Consider the following 22,770-nt stretch of genomic DNA (forward strand, 5'->3'; position numbering starts at 1 on the left):
TTGGGACAGAGTCCCCAGCTACCTAAAATCCTGGGTGGAATCTAAGGAAGGATATTCCTGAACACAGCTAAGCCAGATGCTGCTCTTCCCCTTGAGACCAGATCCAGTTTGTAATGACTGATAAATGCATGAGGATTGGCCCAGGTTGCAGCTGCACATATATCATCCATAGAAGCCCTACAAAGAAACACTGAAGAAGTTGCCATGGACCTAGCTGAATGGGCTCTTAAGGGTTTTAGCAAGGCTAGACCCAACTTGTTGTAGACAAATCATATGCAATCCATCAACCATCTAGCTAAAGTCACCTTTGCAACTGATTTGCCCAATTCAGAATCTGCAAAGGACACAAATACCTGATCTGTTTTCCTAGTTTATTTTCTTCTATGTAAGTAAAATTGTAATTGTCTGTGAACATCTAATAAATGCAACATAAATACACCTTTGTTTGCAAACTTAGGAAAGAATACCGGTAAAATGAGGACTGGTTGATACTGGATTCTGATACCACCTTAGGAAGGAAAGCAGCGTTGCTACATAATGTTACTCTGTCCTAAAAAATCAAGTAAGGAGGTTTAAAGGACAATGCTTGAAGTTTGGAAATTCTTCTAGCAGATGTAATGGCCACTAGAAAGATAGTTTTCAATGTCAGGAATTTAAAATCACATTTAGCCACTGGTTCAAAAGGAGAATGAATTAAGGCCTACAGCACCAAAGTTAAATCCCATGGTGGAGTGGGATCTTTACATGGAGGTCTCAGTAGGAAGGTGCCTCTCAAAAATACTTTATAGAGCTTAGATGAACCCAAGGAAGAATTCTCAAACCCAGTATGAAAATTAGAGATTTGTGCTAACTAAACTCTTAACTGTTGAGGAGCTAGCTCCCTCATTAAAAATTGCTGACAAAAATTCAAGAACACTTTGTACTGGTGCTGAGAAGGGGTTTATGTGTTTCTGCTGTGCCCAAAAAACAAACCTTTTCCATTTACTTCTGTGTAGTTTTCTTGCAGAAGCCTTATGGGAAGATAAAACAATGTGTTGGACGGGGAAGACCGCATCAGTTGTCTGATTATTAAAGGAATTTGGAAAAAAAACATGCCGTTAGCTTGAGGACTGAGATATCTGGATGAATCATGCCTGTCAGATGAGACAGGAATCAGATCCAGAATCCAAGTTGGGGAAAGCAGATGAGACCAAAAGAACGGGAACCAAATCTGTCAAGGCCAGTAAGGTACAATGAGGATGACTTTGCTCTTCAACTGGACAGCTTTCTGTAAGAATTTGGGAACTAGGGGAGTTAGGGGGTAGGCATAGAGCAGACCAGGGGGCCAATCGTGTAGTAGAGTGTCCCTTGGTAATTTCCCCAGTTGAGGGATCAGGTCAAAGAAGCTGCTGCATTTGTTGTTTAGGAGAGATGCAAAATCATTGCAACAGGGTTGGTCCCACTGAGGGAAAATCCTATCTGTCACTTTCCTGTTGAGAGACTACTTGTGAGGTAGTAGAATGGACCTGCTCAGTTTGTCTGCTATCATGATGGACTTCCGTGGAATGTGCATTGTTATCAGAAAGTGGTGGAAGAAATCGCCCATTGCCACACTTTGAGTGCTTCTCGACACAAGGGGTAAGATGTGGTTCTCCCTTGTTTGCTGAAGTACCAAACTACTGACACGTTGTCTAGCTGGATCAGAACTGTATTGAAAGTGACAGAGTCTTGGAATGCATGTAATGCGAGGAGCACTGCTCTCATTTCCAGAACACTGATATGCATATGTTGGCCTCTTTGGGGGACCAAGTACCTTGGACTGTCTTCCCCAGGAAGTGCCCTGCACTTAATCTGGGATGCGCCTGTGGTCACTATAGCCTTGGGCTGATGGAGGATGAAAGGACATCCTTGTAGAAGCTGATCTCAAGGAATCCACCACCAAAGGTATCCCTTGCATGCCCGAGTGATTCTTATTTTTGTTGATATGCGTTGATAAAGAATCGACCCATGTGTTGCTAGTGTCCACTAAAGAATTCTCATATGAAATCTTGCTAAGGAGGCTAAAATTATGGCCACTGACAGTGACCCCAAAGCTTGCAGAATTAATCAAGCTGAAATTTTGGTAATGTGAATTATTTTCCTGACCTGAAATCTGATAGTTTGCACTCTTGAGAGAGGAAGAGATGATACCATGTTGAACACCTCCCCTACGAATTCCAATGTTTGACTCTGTTGTAACTGAGACTTCTTGTAATTTGTAGTTATCCCCAGAAGAATACAAGTCTGGAGTACATAATCGCTTGCTGTTATTAGTAGATGCTTGATTGGGGTGGTAATGAGCCAGTCATCTAAGTATGGAAACACTCGGAATCCCTGCAATCTCAAGTGAGCTACCACTGCCATGCACTTGGTGAACACCCAGGGGGCTATGGTGAGGGCAAAGGGTAGTGCTCTGAACTGATAATGACTGGCTCACGGATGGAAGCGTAAATACATCCTTGACTGTCTGTTCATTTTTATGTGATAGTACACAACTTGAAGGTCTATCAAGCACATCCATTCGTCTTTGCCCAAAAACGGCAGAATGGACTGAACAGTGGCTATCTGAATCTTTGTGTGTCAAACTAAATTGTTCAAGATGCTGAGATCCAAAACTGGTATCCAGTCCTATTTTCTTTGGCACTAAAAAGAATCCTGAATAAGTTCCAGATTCTATCTGATCTGGTGGCACCTCTTGGATGACCTTTTCTAGCAGCTTTATTATTTCTAGCACTGCTGCTTTCCTCTGATTGGGTGGAACATCGGGAATTTGAATATAGTTAGAGGTGGTAGGGAAAAGGGACTTATATAATTCTCTGCACCCAAGTATCTATTTTATGTCTAGCCAAACTCTCTGGTACAGAGATAATCAACTCGATATTGCCTTCAGAAAGGGAGAATCGGTCCTCCTTTCAGGAGGGCTGATACGGTCTATCGGAGAAAGAATCTCTGGACCCTTGGTTCTGCTGGCCTCATCTGCTGTGTGGGCATTGTCATCCATTTGATTTCCCCCCTCTACCTCTGGGGAAAACTGTCTCTGTGGATCTTGGAAAGGACCCTGAACCACATTTTCTGACCTCCTTCCTGATTCCTAGAAAAGGATCTCTGAGGGGTCAACAAATGTGCACCCACTGCAAAAAGGGTGTATCTTTTTCATACCTGGAAAGTGTCTCCTTCACTTTTGGGCCAAACAACAAACTGACATCAAAAGGTGCATTGACTATCAATGACTTGAAAGGCTCCACAAAATCACACAGGTGCATCCAAGCATGTCTCCTAATGGCAATGCCTGTACCTGCTGTCCTTGAGGTTCCTTCAGCAGCATGCGAGATAAGTCTCATGGAAAAATTTGAAATAGATTTACGGATCGCCATCTGAGAGGCCACAGAAGATTGAGCCTCAGCAGTAATAGTCTCTGAAAGGGATTTTGAAAGTTCCTTGATCAAATCCCTTTGTAGTCTCAATAAAGTGTGCCAAGTAGTTCAATGACCGGATGGCAAAGGTCAATGAAGCATACACACAATTTCCAAATCTGTCCAATGCCCTAGGCTCCCCTGTTAGGGGGATGGACAGAGGAACTCTGCTTGGCAAGTTCCTTTTTGGTAGCAGCTTCCATGAGCATAGCATCTATGGGCACCTCCTTACTCCAGAATTCTCTACCTATGGGTGGAGCCAGAATCTGTTTTGGTCTCTTGGAGATTGGCTCAACTACGTCTGGTTCCTTCCACCCCATCCTAGAGATCAAGTCAATGAGCTCATCGGAAGGTGGAGTAACCCAGGAGGTACATGGGCCAGCTCCAAAGACTTCTAGGAATCTGGAGAAAGGTTATCTGAGGACCAATCACCTCTCCGCTTAAGGATCTCAAGAATGTATCCACATGAGACGTCTTCAGGAGGTGATCTTGGGGATCCTTCTCCTTCATCAAGATCAGTATCCTCGGTGACTGACTCCTGAGGGGAGCCCAAGTGCTTCCTCTTGCACTTCCTCTTCCTAGGGACTTTTTTGGTGGGCTGCTCCAGTGAAATATCAGACGAGATCATAAAACCCTGATGGATGGCTTGGAAACTTTGAGCTGGCTGTCCCTGTGGCTTAGAAGGAAGAGGCTCAAGGCACAGGGACATCTGAGATACAGATGGAAGATCCAAAGGGGTAGGATCTGTCCATCTTGGTGGATCAGAAAGCACTTTCTTTACTACCTCAAAGGCAGACTGCTCCAGGGAGAAGGAAGACAATGGAGCTAAGAAGTCAGGCTTCTGACTGGTTGGATCGCTCTGCCTCAAAGGCAACATACCCGAGGAGGAAGTTGGAGTCAAGTTGTACAATGTTGAGGCTTGAGGGGCAGAGATGGCTCCAAAAACTTTGGAGTCGACTCCAACACCTTGGACCCAACAGGGGAGCTTCAGCTCCAAGAGTCATCCAGCACTAAAAATGTCAGAGCCAGTGCATTCAGAGACAACTTTGGATCCGCAGATAAAATTATCTGAAACAGGCAGACCAGAAAGGTTCAGATCCAGGGGCTCTGAAACAATTGGTCGGATCAGAGAAGGAGCTGCCATGGGTGGTGTGCTAGAAGGACGGGCTTCCTGACTCATAGGTGTTGCAGCCAGGAGAACACACATCTGTATCTGTGCTGAGAGGAACCTCCTCATCATTCTGTCCACATCTTCTTCTGTCAGACTCCTAGAACAACAAGACGAGGCAAGAGAAGGTGACCTAGAGCACAGTATTTCTAAAAAGGGGAAGGTACTCTTGAAGGTACTGGATCCAAGGCCGGTGAATACTTAGTCCTAAGCAACATTCTAGGATCCAAAGAGATTGGATCCGTGGAGTGTTTAGTCAGATCTGATGAAGGATGGATCACTGCAGACTTGTGCTTCTTTTCGGGTGGCTCCGAAGAAGACAACGTCAATGACACAAAAGGCTTCAGAGGCTTGCTAGAAGGCTCCTTAGATTTCATTGTGAGGAATTGAGCTCCAGAGATAGCTTCACCCATCTACAACTGCTAGAGGATTAAAATTTTTACAAATGGGGCAGTCAATTTGGAGTTGGTGTGGGCCCAAACAGTATATACATAAGATATGGGTGTCAGACATGGGCAACTTGTAGCCACACTTTTGACATTTTTTGAAACTTGAAGGTCCTTTACCAGACATACTGTAGGAATAAAAAAAAAATTGACAAGTAAGAGTAAGGAAAGCCTTTTTTATATACTTTTATGGAAGAAATGAAGAAAAATGACAAATAAGAGAAAGGAAAACCTTTTTTATATATTTATATAGAAGAAAAGAAAAGAAAAAAATACCAACTGTGGTATCGAGAAATACACAAACATGTAACAAGATAAAGATTAAAAAAATGGAAGTTCAAAAGATAACAACTATGGTAAATATGAGTTACACAAAGTGTAACTGGGAAAAGAGAAAGACTACTACTAGATTTATATAGAAAATTAAGTAAAAAAAACTTATCATACTGAAGATGGGAGGTTGACATGGGGTTGGAGGTTGGCATAATGGTTAAGGTGTTTACCTTACAGACACAAGGTGCAGGGTTTGATTCTCACATGGGATAACCAGCTAGGCTTGAAATGGCCCACAAGACCAGTTAGCTTAGTACTAATCTATGAACCTATGATCTAAAATAGCTTGAGAGAGCTCAGGCTGACCACGTTTATTTGCAGAGGTGGCAAATGATATCTGAGGTATGTTACGGGTTGGTGCATTATGGGTCGGGAGGAGCTCGAGATCTTTTTGAGGGCCACAAACTATAGTAATGGCAGAGTCAGATCCATACCCAGTAGTTAAGGAATGAATGAAAATTGACAAAATCAGATTAACTATTTTGTCTCCATGTAATTTTTTTCCATCTACACACTAATGCTTGCCGGTCAAGGTAAATGTATACTCTGCAGCACTTATCTGGTTCTGTACAGCACTACAGCTAAAATATCCTAGATTTGTAAAGATGCACTTTTTTGTTCCAAACAAATCTAATTGTTTTCAATTACACTGTTTTGGCTTGTACCATACTGCATCTAGTATGTAGACAAACACAGGCATCAAACTTCATGTAAGGTTAAAAAAAGAAGGTACGTACTCACCATAACGTTCCATCTGAGTAGTTCTACTTCATTTGTCTTCAACCTGTGGGATACGGATCTGTATCGGATCTGAGCCGGCAACTTTACTACATCTGCTCCAAGCCCCAAGTTCCTCCCTTTACCCATAATACACCTCCACTACCTTCCATCCCCAGATCAAGTTTGCTAAACCTTATACTGATAACCCAACCTGAAAAAATAATTGTGACATATAACTGCAGCCTATAGGCTGTTCATATGCCAAGGTCCGGAGAAGGAGGGATGGACGGTTGAAGACAAATGAAGTAGAACTACTCAGATGGAACGTTATGGTGAGTACATAACTTCTTTATCTGAAGTAGTTTACTTCATTTGGTCTTCAACATGTGGGACAGAGTCCCCAGCTACTAAACTCCTGGGAGGTCCTCATGGAAGGATATTCCGAAGCACCGTGGAACCAAAGAATGCTCTCCTTCTGGAAGTCAAATCCAATTTGTAATGAGAAATAAACTTATGAGATGAGGACCAAGTAGTTGCAGAACAAATATCATCCAAAGACATTCTAGACCAAAAGGCTGCAGATGTAGCCATGGACCTAGTGCAATGAGCTTTCATCTGACCTGGAGGAGATATGCCTCTGTCCTGATAGACCTGAAGGATGCATGAAGAAATCCATCTAGCAATAGTGACCTTGGAGGTATGCTTCTCCAAAAAGTTTTTTTTATGGAAATTTTAGTCCTGTGTAAATATAATCGTAACTGTCTATGAACATCCAACAGGTAGAGTTTGTATTCCATCTTGCTAGAAAAATTAGGAAAAAACACAGGCAAACTGATGGTCTGATTGATATTGACCAATAATGCCACCTTAGGAAGAAAGGATGGATTGGTTCAAAGGGAAACCCTATCTTTGTGAAAAATCATGTAAGGAACTTTGATGGACAAGGCCTGTAATTCTGAAACCCTTTTGGCAGAGGTAAAAGCCACCAGAAAAGCTGTTTTCCAAGATAAATATTTCAAATCTGCTGTTGTAGCAGGCTCGAAAGGCGGAGCGACCAAAGCTTGAAGAACCATAGTAAGGTCCCATGGGGGAACAGGATCTTTGACAGGGGGGTGTAACAAAAATGTGCCTTTAATAAAGGCTTTACACAGTCTGCAAGAGGCTAAATAGGCAGAATTCTCGCCCACATGAAAATGAGAGATGGCAGCCAACTGAACCTTGACAGTAGAAGAGCTAATTCTGTGTTAAAAAAATATCAGCTAGAAGATCAAGAATGGTGGAAATAGAAGCAGTGAAAGGGTCTAAATTCCTTTGAGAGGCTCAAACGGAAAAATGTTTCCACTTGCTGCAATAAACATTCTTTGTCGAAGACTTATGAGCAGCCATCAAAATAGATCTAACTGAAGAGGATAGTCCAGGACTCCTAGCAATCACGGGAACTGGAGCACCCAAGCTGTGAGCTTCAAACTGTCCAGATTCAAATGAGGCACCCCCGAAGGGTGTGAAATTAGATCCAGAATGTGATCCAGGATCCAAGGCGGAGCCAGAAGTTGAGACCAAAGGAAGAGAAACCATACCTGGCGAGGCCAAAATAGGGCAATGAGGATCACTTTGCTCCCCAGTTGACGAGCTTTCTGTAGAAACCTCGGAACAAGAGGTACTGGCGAGTAAGCATACAGAAGACTGGGAGACCAAGCATGAACTAGATAGTCTCTGAGGGACTCCCCTGGCAAGGGGTTCTGAGCGAAAAACTCGCTGCACTTCACGTTAGAAGGAGATGTGACGAGATTACAGCAAGGTTGATCCCACTCGCTGAAGATCTGTTCCGCTACTGAAAGATTCAGAGACCACTCGTAAGGCATCAGAATGGTCCGACTTAGCCTGTCCTCTAGGATGTTGGACCATCCCAGAATGTGCGCTGCGATGAGAAAGTGACCGACGAAGATCACCCATTCTCACACTCTCATGGCCTCGGGACAAAGGGGGTAAGATCTGGTCCCTCTCTGTTTGTTGATATACCAGACCACTGACATGTTTTCTGACTGAATTGCAATCGTTCTCAGAAGAAGAAAGGCATGAAGGGACTACAACATTTGCAGGACCGCTCTCATCTCTAGGACATTTATGTGCAAGCTGGTCTCTACAGGGGACCACAGGCCTTGGACTGTCCTGTCCAAACAATGCCCCCCCCCCTGAGTTGGGAGGTGTCCGTGGTCACTGTGGCTTGGGCCGGGGCAGGAACAAAGGATCGTTCCTCCAAAATGTCTGGAGAACACATCCACCATATGAGGGACGACTGACAGATTAGACTGAGTTGAATTGGATATGCCAATGGCAGTTCCAACAGGAGCCAGTGTACAGCTAGAGTCCACTGTAGAATTCTCATGTGTAACCGGGTACATGGGAGATGTGTTATGGTCGCCGCCATCGAGCCTAAGGCCCTCAACACAGATTCTGCCATTGGAAAATAAGAACGGTAGATCAGGGAGACATGCATCCTCATGTTTTGTACTCTCTCCAAGGTCAGGAAGATTTTGCACTGGAGAGTATCTATCCTGGCACCGATGTAGTCTATCACCTGTACAGGATCTAGGAGAGATTTGGATGCATTGATTGTGATCCCCAAATGCAGGGCAAGAGGTAGGAAATAATCTCTGGTTTGGAAGAGTAGATGCCTGGTGGGAGTAGTAGGGGAGCCAATCGTCCAGGTACGGATAGACCTGAATCCCCTGAAGCCTCAGGTGAGCTACTACCACCTCCATCACTTTGGTAAACATCTTGGGGGCTGTGTGAGACCAAAGGGTAGGGCTCGAAATTGGTAATGACTGACTCCTAGCCGGAAGTGGAGGACCCTCCTGGAGCTTCTGTGCATTTTATGTGATAGTAAGCATCCTGGAGGTCTAACAAGCACATCCAGTCACTCTGTTGTAGGTACGGTATGATGGACTGTAATGTGACCATCTGGAACTTCTCTATGGCAACTGACAGGTTCTGGGTAGAAAGGTCAAGAATGGGCCTTAGGTCCCCCATTTTCTTTGGCACCAAAAAGAACCTGGAGTAGAAGCTCGATCTGAACTGATCTGAGGGGATGGTTTTGATGGCTCATTTTTCTAGCAGCTTGGAAATTTCCTGTGCTGATGCCTCCCTTTGCATGGGTGGTACATCTGGGAGGTGTCTGGGAGATTTGGGGGAACCCACAAAGGGGATAGAATATTCCCTGGATATGATCTGAAGCACTTAGTGGTCTGATGTTATAGACTCCCATGCAGTTAGGTGCAAGGACAATCATCCCTCGACTGCCTCCAGAGCAGTAAGGCCACCCCTCAGGGTTCCTGCCCAGGTCTGTCTGAGAAAGGTTCTCGAGACCCAAAATTTCTCTGACCTCTGCCTCTGGGCCGGCTTCCATTCTGTACCCCTCTACCTCTGGGGGAAGAAGAGTCCTGAGTGTCCCGGGAATACTGTGAATTCCAGAACCACATCTTCTTTTGCCCTCTCTGGTTCCAGGAAAAGAGCGGAACCCAATGGCAGACAGTGTCATCCAGTCCTTCACACTATGGACTAATGTCTCATTGATGGCCTTACCAAAGACAGTAGAGCCGTCATAAGGGGCATTGGCAAAGCACATCTTGAAGGGTTCTGAAAATTGACATAATCTGATCCAGGCGTTGCACCTCATAGACACGCTGGACCCAGTCACCCTAGCTGCTCCTTCCATAGCATGTGAAAGGAGTTTCATGGACATATTGGAAACTACTTTTAAAGTGGCCATCCTCACGGAGAATGACGCCCTGTCCTCCTGCGACATGGACATAGGAGGAGACTCCTCCAGCTCCTTTACCAGGTCGCGTTGGGGGTCTGGTGACATGGGCCAGGTAGTTCAGTGCCTTAATTGAAAAGGTAGCTGAAGCGTAAACCTGCTTCCCTAGGCAGTCCATCATCTGTGACTCTCAGTCAGGAGGGTGAACCGAGGAACTCTCCTGGGCAAGTTCCTTCTTTGTGGCTGCTGCTACCATCATAGCATCTACGGGGGAGTCCTTGTTCCATGCTGGTCTGTCTGTGGGGGGATTTAAGATTTTGTTGGGTCTTTCTGGAATTGGTTCCATGGTGTTCGGCTCCATCCATGCCCGCGAGGTGACCAGATCCACCAAAGGATCCTCGGGAGGGGACACCCAGGAAGTAGATGCACCCATTCCGAAAGCCTCCAGGAACATAGACTCATCAGAAGAAGGTATGGGGGCAGATTAACCTCTCCTTTGGCACAAGATTTCCATGATATCTCCAAAGGAGACATCCTCGGGAGGTGACCTAGGGGAACCTTCTCCATCATCCAAGTCTGTATCCTCATTAAGGAACTCGGGGGAGTCCAAGTGCTGCCTCTCACACGTATGCTTGTGAGGCACCTCCCCGGTGGGGCTCTCTGGGGGGAACTCACAAGCCACTTGTTACTCAGGGGGAACCATCTGGGGCTCCTCGAGCATGGGCTGTCCCTCTGGTAAAATGACAGGGACCATAGCAAGACACGAAGGGGTCTGGGTGGAGTCCGAGGGGGCAGTTAGGGGTCTCAGATCCAGCAAAGACAACCCTTTCTACCACTTTGAACACCGAGGGACAGCAAACCTCCTGAGAACCCAATAAGGAGACCGGTCTCCTCAGGTCAGACGAGTGGACGGAACTCCGAGGGAGGGAACTTGGCCCGACAAAGGCGGAGCCGATGAAAAAAGTTCCACTCCCTCAGATCCGACACCCAAGCTCCGGCTCAGAGAGTGGTTCAGATCCGAGCTGGTTGGATCCGAAAAGCTCCTGGCAGCTGCCGGTGTCGAGAAAGCAGGTACTGTTGGCACCGGTCCCCTGACTAAAGCCATCCTCGGATCCGAATACTCTGAACCTGATGGACGGATCGAAGGAGATATCTGCTGGAGAAAGGGAAGTGAGCTCCCCCTCCTGAGGGAGAGGGGGCTGGCAAGACCCAAATCTGGATCGGAGTACGGATGAACCTCGATCTCGGACAAAGACCGGATGGACCTAAACGAAGCCACGGACTCTGACCTTGTGGGTCGGAGCACCAAGGCCCTATATGCTGAATGTGTCTCCTCTGGCACCGGAGAGAACCTCGGAGATCAGAGCCTAGGGTAGTCATGGATCCATAATGTTTTTACAGGAGAAGGGAGGTCCGGAGACCTCTTGTGCTTTTCCCTCACCTTCGACTCTCTCTCCTTCTCTCTGCCCCTTTTCCATTCCTCTTCTATAGGCTTTTGTACAGGAGGTTGAGTCCCGGCCTGGGAGAGAGGGGAAACCAGGGAAAGAAAAGAAGGAGAGGCGGCCACAGCAGCCACTGTGACCGAAGCTGAAGACGAGGCAACAGTCTCTGAAGGAGGAAGAAGGTCTTTCAGGGCTAACTTGGGCTTCCTATCTTTAATGGCATGAGGGTTGAACCCCACACATACAGAACAGTCTACACTCAGATGGGCCATGCCCAAGCACATAACACATATAGTGTGGCCATCCGCAGGGGATAATTTATGGCCACATTCAGTGCATCTTTTAAAAATAGGCTTGTCAGCCATACTGTCAGAAGAAAGAAAATTTTTAAAAGAAACAGTTATTTTCTTTCTCTCTGAAAACACCCACCCACCAAACTCACACACAGAAACACTGAGGGGGGAGGGGAAGCAAAAAATCCACACAGCTATTGAAACTAAGCTAACTACCCTAAAACACTACAACTCGACGCACCAAGCGAGGGGAGGAGAAAGGGGAACCTATTCTATTACTACGTAAAGATTTTTAAAGCAAAAAGATATTTCATTTTTTTTTACCCACTTGAAAACCTGGAGCTCAAGAGATCACGATGCAAGCTATTCGCAGCAAACGAGATCTGGGGATGGAAGGTAGTGGAGGTGTATTATGGGTAAGGGGAAGAGCTCGGAGCAGATGGTAATAAAGTTGCCGTCTCAGATCCGATATGGAGCCTTATTCCACAGGTTGAAGACCAAATGAAGTAAACTACTTCAGATCGTACAATAAACACCACACTTCTGTTTATAAACTTTCTTCTTCTTACATGGTAATGTGAGCTTAAATGATTAGTAAGTGATATAGGCAGGCCAGTTTCATTAATAATTAGATTAGTTGTAAATCATGGCTGTTGAGTTATTCATTTCAAATTATATTAGAATACACTTTTAGCTTGGATTGCATTTACTCTAAGATGACAGTTTCATCAAGTAGCTCTTCTCATCTTTTGGATAAGACATTAAACCAATCTCCCTGAGTTGGTGATAACTTGGTGGATGCAGAAGTTCCCATGGCACTTATCAAAAAGTGTAAGGGAAGTTCCCAGTGCTCAGGCCAAATTTCCACTATTCAGCAAGAATTACCAACTTGAGTTTCCTCTGAAATAGGCCATGGGTCTAGTGGTATTAACTCTGTCAAAACAGTGTAAATACATAAAAACTACTCCAGGTAAATGTGCTGCATAAAAATGCACAGATGCTAATATTTCTTAACAGCAGGAGTCACTTACTGTCTGATTTGCAAATACACTTGTTACAAAAGAATTACCATGTTACTGTGTAAAACATAAATTGCTCTTGGAAGATATTGTTCTTGTTTACTCGAGGCTGACACTTCATGATCTCAAGGACTTCAGCGAACCAAGCCTGTCTCTCCAAGATTGTCCCTTTTAGTTTTTGCAAATTCATATTCATTGCTTCAGAAATGCTGGCTTCATCTTAGCCTCCGTCTTTCCCTTCTTCTTTTGCTTTCAGTCTTTCCCAGATTCGCTTATATTATATTATATTAGGCTTAGATGATATTACTTCTGTGATGCCCCACCACTGGAATGGTAATCAAGGAGCTTCAATCCTCACCACTGGCAACATTGAGGGACATACATTGGGAAGATGACAGGTACATAAGATCATAGGAAGTTCATAGGTTCATAGGTTCATAGGTTCATACTAGGCTATCTGCCCGAGGGCATTTACAAGCCTAGCCCATAGTTTTGTGGCTTACGCCACCCCTTTAGTATGGGGAACTATACCCATTATTTTGCTGTGCCTCTGTTGAGCAGTGACACTGAGGTAATCCCTGGGGTATATCTGCGATCTCCCATCCATTGGTCAAGATTTCTCTTGAACAAGGCCAGCGAGGTGCTCTGCCTCACATATACCGGGATTTTATTCCACAGCATAGGGAGTCTTTGGGTGATGAATCTATCCCTCCAGCACGTCCTATTAATAGCCGTGTCGAGGTTTAAGTCTCCCGCCCTTGTGGCTCTGACGGATCTAGATTTTTGAGGTGAAGCATATTCATCAAATCTGGGTTTGACATGGCCTTGTATGTTAGGCAAAGGTCACCTCTGAGCAAGCGGTGCGACTGAATAGAGCTGGAGTTCTTTCAGTCGGGCAGCATAGGACAGATGTTTGAGACCCTTTATCCTTTTGGTGAGGAACTTTTGTGGCCTCTCCAGCTGCTGCAAGTGTCGGGTCAGATACATTCCGAATGGGGCATTGTACTCAATCATTGGTCTGATGAGTGATGAGTATAGGGAGACTATGACCTCCCTTGATCTAGATGAGAATCCCTTCATGATAAGGTGGGCAATGTAGAAGGTCTTCCTAACTACTTTAGCTACATGGGTGTCGAATGACAGACTACTATCAACCTGGGTCCCCAGGTCCCTGATAACTTCTTCTGTGCTCAGTGGATTGCCACCTATTTGGTAGCTAGGGGTAACCTTGTTTTTCCCGAAGGGTATGACTATGCATTTTTTGGCATTTAACTTTAGGCCATGGCTCTGGCACCAGTTATCCATTTCTGTGAGACCCTTCTGAAGGATATCTGTGTCAGATGTGTTTTCTACTATGACGCCCAGTTTGCAGTCATCTGCAAACTTTGTCAGCCATAACCCTCCTGTGTTTGCTTGTACTTGGAAAAGTAGATGCCAAACAAGAGTGGGCCCAGGACTGAGCCCTGTGGTACACCACTTGTGACAGGCTTTGAGTCTGACATGGCGCCAGCAACTCTGACCCTGTGGGTTCTGTCACTCAGCCAGTTTGCAACCCATCTTGTGATGTATGGGTTAACATTTAAGCTGATGAGTTTTTCAATGATACCCGAGTGGGGTATTGTATCAAGGCCTTCGCCAGATCGAGGTAGGCTGTATGGACTGCCTTTCCCTCATCAATGGCTTTGGTGACTGTTTCAAAAGTCAACCAAGTTTAGAAGGCATGATCTGCCTTTGACAAAGCCAAACTGGGATGGATCCAAAGTCTGCAAATTCCCTATGTCTTTATTTATGAGGTCCATTATGATCCTCTCCATGGCTTTGCAGATAAGGCTTGTCAAGCTAATGGGCCGGTAATTTCCAGGGTCAGTGGAGGCACCGCCTTTGTGAAGTGGGACCACAGTTGCAGTGCGCCACTCCCTGGGTACGTATCCAGAGGTAAGACTATGATTAAACAGCTGTCCTAGCTGTGGGTTTAATTCCTCGTTGAGTTCGTGGAGCACACAGCCGGGGACACCATCAGGTCCCATGGATGCTGTGTTTTTTTGCTTTGGAGAGAGCAGTTCTCACTTGGGCGTTGGAGATTTTGGGGGGGCTGCAACCGCTTGGTATAGTTACCTCTCCTTTGGGGGGGGGAGAAGTTTGCACTGAACCTGTCAGCCAGTATGTTGGCAATGTCTGTAGGATCAGTAATCTTCACATCATTTTGAACTAGTTCTGAGCATATCTGGGAGTTTCCTCCCAGGTTTCTAACATAGCTAAAGAAGGCCTTATGATTGTCTTTTGAGTCTTTAGCTATTTTTCTCTCAAAATTTGCTTTGGATGATTTTATGAGAGCTCTTAGTTTTTTACTTATAGTGATCAAGGGTGTCTTACCTTTTAAGGATTTTGCTCTATCTTGTAGTAGCTTCCTCCTTTTGTTGTAGAGTTTGTTTATGGCTGGGGTCCACCAGACTGGACGCTTGCCTTTGGTACAAAGAGTCTTTGTTTTGCTTGGGATTGCCTTATCCATGCAGTCCTGCAGGTGCTGGTAGAAGGCATTTGTAAGTGATTCAGCGGCTTGAGTACTGTTTTCCGCCGGCTCGGGGGCCTTAAAGGAGACCACACTAGTCTTTAGAAGTGTGAAGTCGGCTTTCGGGAAGTTTTTTACTGTGGTCTTTTTTATTTCAGGTGGGCGTGGGATGAGGACCTCCAGCGAGATTAGTTTGTGATCTGATCTCACCAGTGAGGGGTATACTTCTGGTGTTGAACATTGTGCTCCCATGTTCGTGATGATGAGATCAAGTATGTTTTCTCCTCTTGTGGGGATGGTGACTAGTTGTTCCATGGCATTTGAGTTTATGAATTCCAGGAACTTTTGGGCTAGGGTGTTTGGGCTTGAGTAGTGTTCCCAGTCTATATTAGGGTAATTGAAGTCACCTAGTATGATGGTGTTTGGTGATACATTTATCCCCTCTAGTGTTTTCAGGAAGGCCATGTGAGGTTCCTGAGTTTGTGAGGGTGGCCTGTAACATGCTACAATTTGCAGAGCAGTCTTGCCTATGGTTAATTGCACCTGGATGGTCTCCGATGCATCGTGCGTTGCCACCAGTCTTGAGGTGTGGGTGTCTTTGATGAATATGGATACCCCCCCCTCCTTTCTTGGTATTGTCCGGATTTTGGGGCCGGAACGCATGATAAGAGGTAAAACCTGATAGTGCTGGGGTGCTCTCAGGAGCCTTGAACCAGGTTTCTGTCACTGCACAGACATCGATGTTCTCCATACTGAGAAGGGCCTCGAGTGTGTGCATTTTGAGATTTAGACTTCTGGCATTGAGCAGCATTACCCTTAGTTTTTTCCTTTTTGTGTTCTAGGGTGGTAGGTTTAGAATTTGAGCCTTGCCTAAAAAGGCACTATGGGGTGGCAAGAGCCTTTGCCAATATCCGAATCCCAGGGTGACAGGTGCAAGCCGCCCTTGCGAGCAGCGTGGCTTGTCCAGCATGTCATCCCAGGCAGACAGACATTGGATCCCCTTTGAATGACACCAGAGTTTAAGCCAATTGTTAAAGCTGATCATCTTATCTCTGTATTGTGGCATCATTCTTGGTGCAGGTAGGATACTGCTCAAGGTCAGGGTCATACCTGCCTGGGCTACATAATCAGAGAGCTCCTCAATGTCTCTTTTCATGTAGTCCAAGGAGGTACGCCTCAGGTCGCTTACACCAGCGTGGACAATGACTGAGTCGTATTTGTACCTGCTGTTGAGAGACCTGAGTGCTTGCGTTATGTGGCGGATTCTAGCGCCCGACAGGCAGCTTACTGTGACCTTCTCCTTACTCAGTCTGGTGAGCGGGACGTCAGTGTGTCTGACTATGGAGTCACCAATGACTAGTGTGTCTGGCATTGTGTTTGGCCTTAAGGGCTGTGACTGTTTGACACTCTGACTGTGAGGTCTATGTGTTGCAGGTGTTGTGTTCTGAGGTGGTGGTTGTTTGGGTGTCTGCTTTGGTGGCCTCTGCTGTTTTGGTAGATTTTTGATCAGAGCCGAGTATGTCTTTGTGTGTTTATGTGTATGATTTGAGGTTGTGATGGTACTATGTGAGACTGGGTCTATAGTGTGTGTGGTAACCTTCTCCTCCTGTCTGGTCTTGCCAGTCCTATGTTGAGAGAGCTCAGCCTCCAGTTTGGCCGTATAGTTGCATCTCTCGCATGTATTTGTGTTTTGTGGGAGGAGGAGAGGGTTGTTCAGTGTACATGAGGCAATTGTAACATTGCCTCAATATTCCCAGGTTCACCAGCTGAGCAGGAGAGGACACTAGCAACTGATCCCTCGACATGCTAGAAGGACTAGACAAAAACTTTAAAAGAGATTCCGGGATGTGGGTGACCGAGAAATGGGGGTTTGCCTTTTTGGGATGCTATCTATAAGAGTGCCGTATCAAGGTAATAAGTACTGTAGGAGCAAGTGCTAGGTTTAACAGATAGAGAAAAGTCTACTTGGAGTCAAGTAGTGATTATCTTTTTAGGTATTAGAGAAAGTGCTAGTAACAGGGATGCTTAAAGGTAAGATTGAAAAGAATGCACTCTGCAGTGTGCAATAGAGAAGTTAGATATGAAAGTAGGTAACTTGAGTTTTACCTGTTTAAAAAGTTAAGGTTTAGTGGAGAGTTACTATTTTTAAAACAGCAAGATGGACTGAAAGGGGTGGTTACTTTTGTATTTTGGTACTATGAAATACTGTAGGATGGCCAATAAATTTAAATAATTGAAGGGGTGGGATTTCAAAAGTGATGGTTTTGTGATTACTCACATAAGCCAGTGAAAGTAGAGAGAAATGAGATATATGGTCAGATTAACATAAGAGGCGGGCAACTAGAAAGACAGTGGTATTTAACAAGACAACTTAAATGGGTGGGAGGGAGGGAAAAAATTCTGCCTGACTCAGAACAGAGAGAGCTGTGGTCTCTTTTGAAGTTTTAATATGCTGTTAAAACAGAATGCAAGCAAAACACAAGATAAAGAAAACAAACTACAGTATTCAAAATATAGAAAGGCAATACAGAAATACAAAAAATAACAGCAAACTAACCTTTCCTTCCTTCAAGTTACTAGGCTATTGGCCCTGAGGCCCTTATAAGCCTAGCAAAGAGTTTAGCACATGCATGGACAAATCAGCACCCATTGCCCCTGTCCAGCAGGGACACAAGTAGAATCCCAGGGATGTATTTTCTATTTCACAGCCAATTATCCAGATTGAGCATAAAAAGGGGTAAAGAGGTACTCTGCTTGATGTGGAGAGGAAGTCTATTCCATAGATGGGGAGTCTCTGGGACACGATTCTGTCCTGCCAGCAAGTCCTATTGATGCCAATGACCAGGTTGAGGCCACGTGTGTGTTACTTGAGTGGAGCTTGACTTGAGGCTATGCAGCAGTTCCATCAAGGCAGGGTCCGAGATCACCTTGTATGCCAGACAGAGGTCACCTCTGAGGAGTCTGTATGAAACAGAGTAGAGGGATATGGTTTTTAGCCTCTATATGGTAGATGTTTGAGGTCCTGGATTCTCCTGGTGAGGAACCTCTGTGGTCTGTCCAGCTGCTGCATGTGCTTTGCAAGGTACATGCCAAATGGGGCAATGTACTCAATAATGGGCATTGAAAAGTAAGAATACAGGGATGTTATGACCTCCCTGTGCACACACAGTATTTCCAGATACAGCTCTCTGCATCAAGTGCAATTTCCCTTAAGAGCACACAGACACCACAGTCAGTCTGGGGCCGGCTTCTCCCTCTTTTCCCAGACCCCCAATAAGACTCCCCACTGGCACAGCTATAGAGTTGGGATCTCAGCTGAGTGGCCAAACCAAGACCTCCAGCACCCTTCCTGTCCAACCAGTGCTTCATGTCCTTGCCCAAGTAGCTGACACACACACTCTTTGAGGTTTGATTTATACAAATGCACACACGCATACATACATACATACATACACACACACACACACACACACACACACACACACACACACACCTGGGAAAGGTTGGCACAGGTTTACTAGCTATGCCCACTTTTGCCCTAACTATAAAGTATAACTGCCACCAGCCAGTTCCTTATCAGCTACTTTAAGGCCCTTAACAATGGGTGTTTAATCTTACTATGTAATGTTACTATCAATACAAATGGTAGTTTGACAAACAGCAAGGTTTTTAGGAGTGACCCAAACAGTGTCACCAAGTAAACAGGCAAGTACTCTCAGAACTTAAATATCTCTACACAGATCAGTCACAGTGAAATGCTTTAATATATTTAATAATAAATAAGAAAATAACAAAACAATACTAAATATATATTCACAGTGACATCAGAGTTTATAATCACAGGAAATATTTAAAACAACACTCGAGAACAGACTCAAATAAATAAATAAAAATATCAATGATAAGCATTGCTATAATCCTAACTATACCTATGAGAATTACTATAACCTAAGAACTTACTTACTACAGAGCAAGGCAGATGTGGTGAATGGACCTTCCCTAGTTGCTGTTGTCAGGTCAAAGACATAATACAGAATGCTGCGTCTCTCTCAGAGAGTTCTCAAATTAATATCTTAAATATTACTGTTGGGATAACTTGCAGAATGCCATCATTGCTTGTCATCTGACTCCTAGTTCCTAGGCCCAAAAACAACCCTTGATGGCAGCTGGTAGCATTTAGTATCTACCTGTAAAAATACATAGACAAGGGCCTTTCCTCAGATCTTTGGCAAATGCTGGAAGTCATAAAACAATAAAACACTTCCAAGACAATATTGAAAGCCTCTCAGGACAGACTCTGCTTCTCCTTGCTGCCATAAAGTAATTTAATTTCAACTATTTTTCTAAAACTTACTAGGACTGAGGTTAACCTCCTGTATCCCAGTTTCTACTGTTAAAATACGTACATCTAAACAGTTACAATAATGCATGTACATTTCTGTTCTTTTCCAGTAGGGTACACTGTGGTTACATTTCAAACAGCACATTGCGAATACCTTCAAGCAGTTTGATATATACATAACATACAGTTCTAATACAGTTATAACACAAGCATCTTATATGAATCATGTTGATATTCACAAATGACATATAATTATTTACAAAATTCCAGAGAGCTGTTCTGGCAGCATCTCCCTTTGTCACAACTTCTATGTACATGGAAAGTCAAATAAATATATTTTAGATAGTCCAGTATTATCACTACATGCTAAATATAAAAGGGCAAAAAAACACAATTCCTTTGTTTGATGAAATGTTCAGAATATCACTCTGTAAGTAAAAAAATAAAACATAAGAGGATAATGAATTGTACCATGCGTAACATTTACAAACTGCAAGGTGTACATTGTCCTTGTCATTGCTGTTGACACTCAGGATACAGTGTAAATGCATCAAGGCAAAACATAAATCACACAGGTTCACAAAGCCACACATTGTCTTCTGATGAATGCAAAGTTCTCAAGCTGGCTGTTGAATTTTCTCTTATTTATTTTTACTTTACCTATTTACTGACTGGATAAGCCAACTGGATAAAAAGTGTCTCTTTTCAAGGACGAAACAGCACACTGTCTGGTTAAGTGACTTGCTCAGAGCCTCACAGTAATACAATGGAGATGAAAGGAATCATGCCCTTACCAGGAGCACAGGAATCAGCTCATTTACAGCTCAGAGATTTAGTCCTCTGTTCTAACTTCTAGCTGGGTTCATAGAACGATAAACTCCCATCATTCTGACTTAATCCAGGAACAGAAGTTAACCAAAATGTTGTTAAACATCCTCCCAATGAATGTTTACAATGGAAAATTTAAAAAATCAAAATATAGAAAAGGATTGTTAGAAATGATAATGTAGTCAAATACAAAAGACCAGTGGAGAACATCAGCTGAATACTGGTATTTCACAATATATTTATTTGAAATTTCCTTTGAGATATTTAGAGAACACCAATGGTGGAGTGCCAGTTCTGCAGTATTAATACATGTGGCAAACGATTATACTAAAATCTAATGGATAACTGTACCAGTTACCAAAGCCTTACTAAACATTCTCAAAATTCAAGTGATAACTGCCTACTGTTTTTCAAGTCTGCATCAGGTTTAATACTGACTTGAAAACAGTGAACTAAGAAATTATAAAATGACATTTGCCATTCAAAATACTGTAAACAAATAAATTCCTCTGAAAGTTATAAAATACAGTATTGTCAGGAATACTCACTGTTGTCATAAATAGGGTTTGAGACAACTGGAGGAAGCTCAATGGTAAAACAGCCATGACTATCGGGAAGAAACACCTGGAAACACAGTCGCACTACATTTAGATCATAGTCTTCCACACGCAACAGTGCTTCTTGAGGAACTGAAAACCAGAATAAATAAGAGGTACTATGAAAATTCTCGATCGATGTGAATTTAGATTATGCAGAATAAACACACAGAAAGGCAGACTGGTAACAAATTCTAAAAAAGTACAATAACCTAAAGTTTATAATGAAACAATAAGGAAATTAAGGCAGTACATTTTTACGAATATTTATTTATGAAAAAAAATGATTGGAAAAGGCTAAATAAGTGGTAAATACAACTATTTTAGTACTGACAAAAAAATCTGAGAGTCCCCAGCATGAAATGACACATACAGAGTTAAAAAAAAAAAAAAAACATTTTTGAGTCACTCTGATTGCATAAGCAAGGCACTTTATATCATCATCATCAACAAAAAAAAACTGAAGGATGTGTGATGAATGATTCTTGATCCAGAGCTTAGAAAAAGAGTATTACCGGACATCATCTATGTATGTTACCTGCAAGTAAAGCTAATAGTCAGAAATCAAATGTTTTTGCTGTTCTAAATATTTCTGTTAAAATGCCGATCTCAAATACAATTTATTTTGAAAAGCATTTCTTGTCCACAGGTTTTCTTTAAGTAGCTTCAAGACAAATATGAATTATTTTTAAGGATGTTTTAATTTTTGAAACATCCCAGTTTACTACATCATTGTAAAATTAAAAATTAAAAGTTAAAAGCACATGCACTCAAATCTGTATGACTGGCTAGGGGATCTGGATTAAGATCTTAAGGTGAAAAGGATATTGGTGAAAGACAAAGTACTTAGGAAGCCTGGGAAAGTTTTAGATGCCAGACTAAGTCCTGCAGGTCACAGTGTTGATGGTGATAATGATGACACTGCCTCTGTCAGATGAATAATGAATTGTGTACCATTATTTTATGTTACGTGACTCTGCCATGTCTAAAATATTGTGCTTTTTAATCTTCATCAAAATATTTGTATAGCACAATATCCCCATACCCAATTCATCACACCGTGACAGAACAAATTTATTACAATACAACCAACAGATACATATTTGAAGACACTAATCTTCAGTGATATCAAAATCCAGATAGCAAAACCAATGTACACATTCCTTATCTTTTTTCCACATTTGACTTCCCCCATCTGGTGCTTCTCAACTATAACAGTCTGGATTGCCCTGCTAACATACCTTGAGTAGAATTATAGAAGAGAATGTATTAACTCTCGTATTAACTCCACTGTAATCAATATTGGTTCCCAAGTTTACTCATTCCCTTTCCATCAAATTTCTTATTAAACTTTAAAAAAATAAACCTCTATTCTTTTTTTTTTATTTGATTAGACTTTAAGAGCGCAATAAGACGAAGAATATGAAATTTATTGATTCCATTTTTCCTCTCAAACCCACTCAGTCTCCCAACATTAAAAAATTCTAAGATCTAACATCAAATTTCTAAAGTATTAAATAGGAGTAGCAGTAGAAATATCTCTGCTTCAATACATTCATTTTCTGCAATACTGGCAGGGTCATCGACTTGCCTGTTATATATGCAAACAAGAACATTTTGCAACCAGTAAGTCTAATGAAAACTAAAAAATACAGAGGAAGGAGACAGCTCTTTAAACTCTGGAGTGGAGGCTGCAGCTCTTACCGCTTCTGAGGCAACAACATTTAGTCCAGGTAATAAAAAAGGCATTTACAGGGGAAGATTTTGAAGTTCATTCAGGATACCACTATGGCTGTGGAATTAATAACAGACTCTAAAATATTGTTAAAGAATGCCATGGCTTCAGAAGCTCTTGCCATTCTAGAGTTGAATCAGAAAGGTGGCCT

General features: G+C 43.2%; 1 protein-coding gene across 4 annotated transcripts in view; it reads right to left on the reverse strand.

Annotated features, from left to right (window-relative positions):
• Window positions 1-22,770, reverse strand: part of LOC122788049 (proto-oncogene c-Rel-like) — a 2,508,512-nt gene that overhangs the window by 1,095,318 nt on the left and 1,390,424 nt on the right. For all 4 annotated transcript variants that reach the window (XM_044054974.1, XM_044054987.1, XM_044054981.1 and 1 more), the window contains exon 5: window positions 20,837-20,977. In XM_044054974.1, the coding sequence (XP_043910909.1) occupies window positions 20,837-20,977 (141 nt within the window). The remainder of the gene's footprint in view (window positions 1-20,836; window positions 20,978-22,770) is intronic.

This window comes from Protopterus annectens, chromosome 1.part2 (genome assembly GCF_019279795.1).
Source record: "Protopterus annectens isolate FY-2018-M chromosome 1.part2, PAN1.0, whole genome shotgun sequence".
NCBI lineage: Eukaryota > Metazoa > Chordata > Ceratodontiformes > Protopteridae > Protopterus > Protopterus annectens.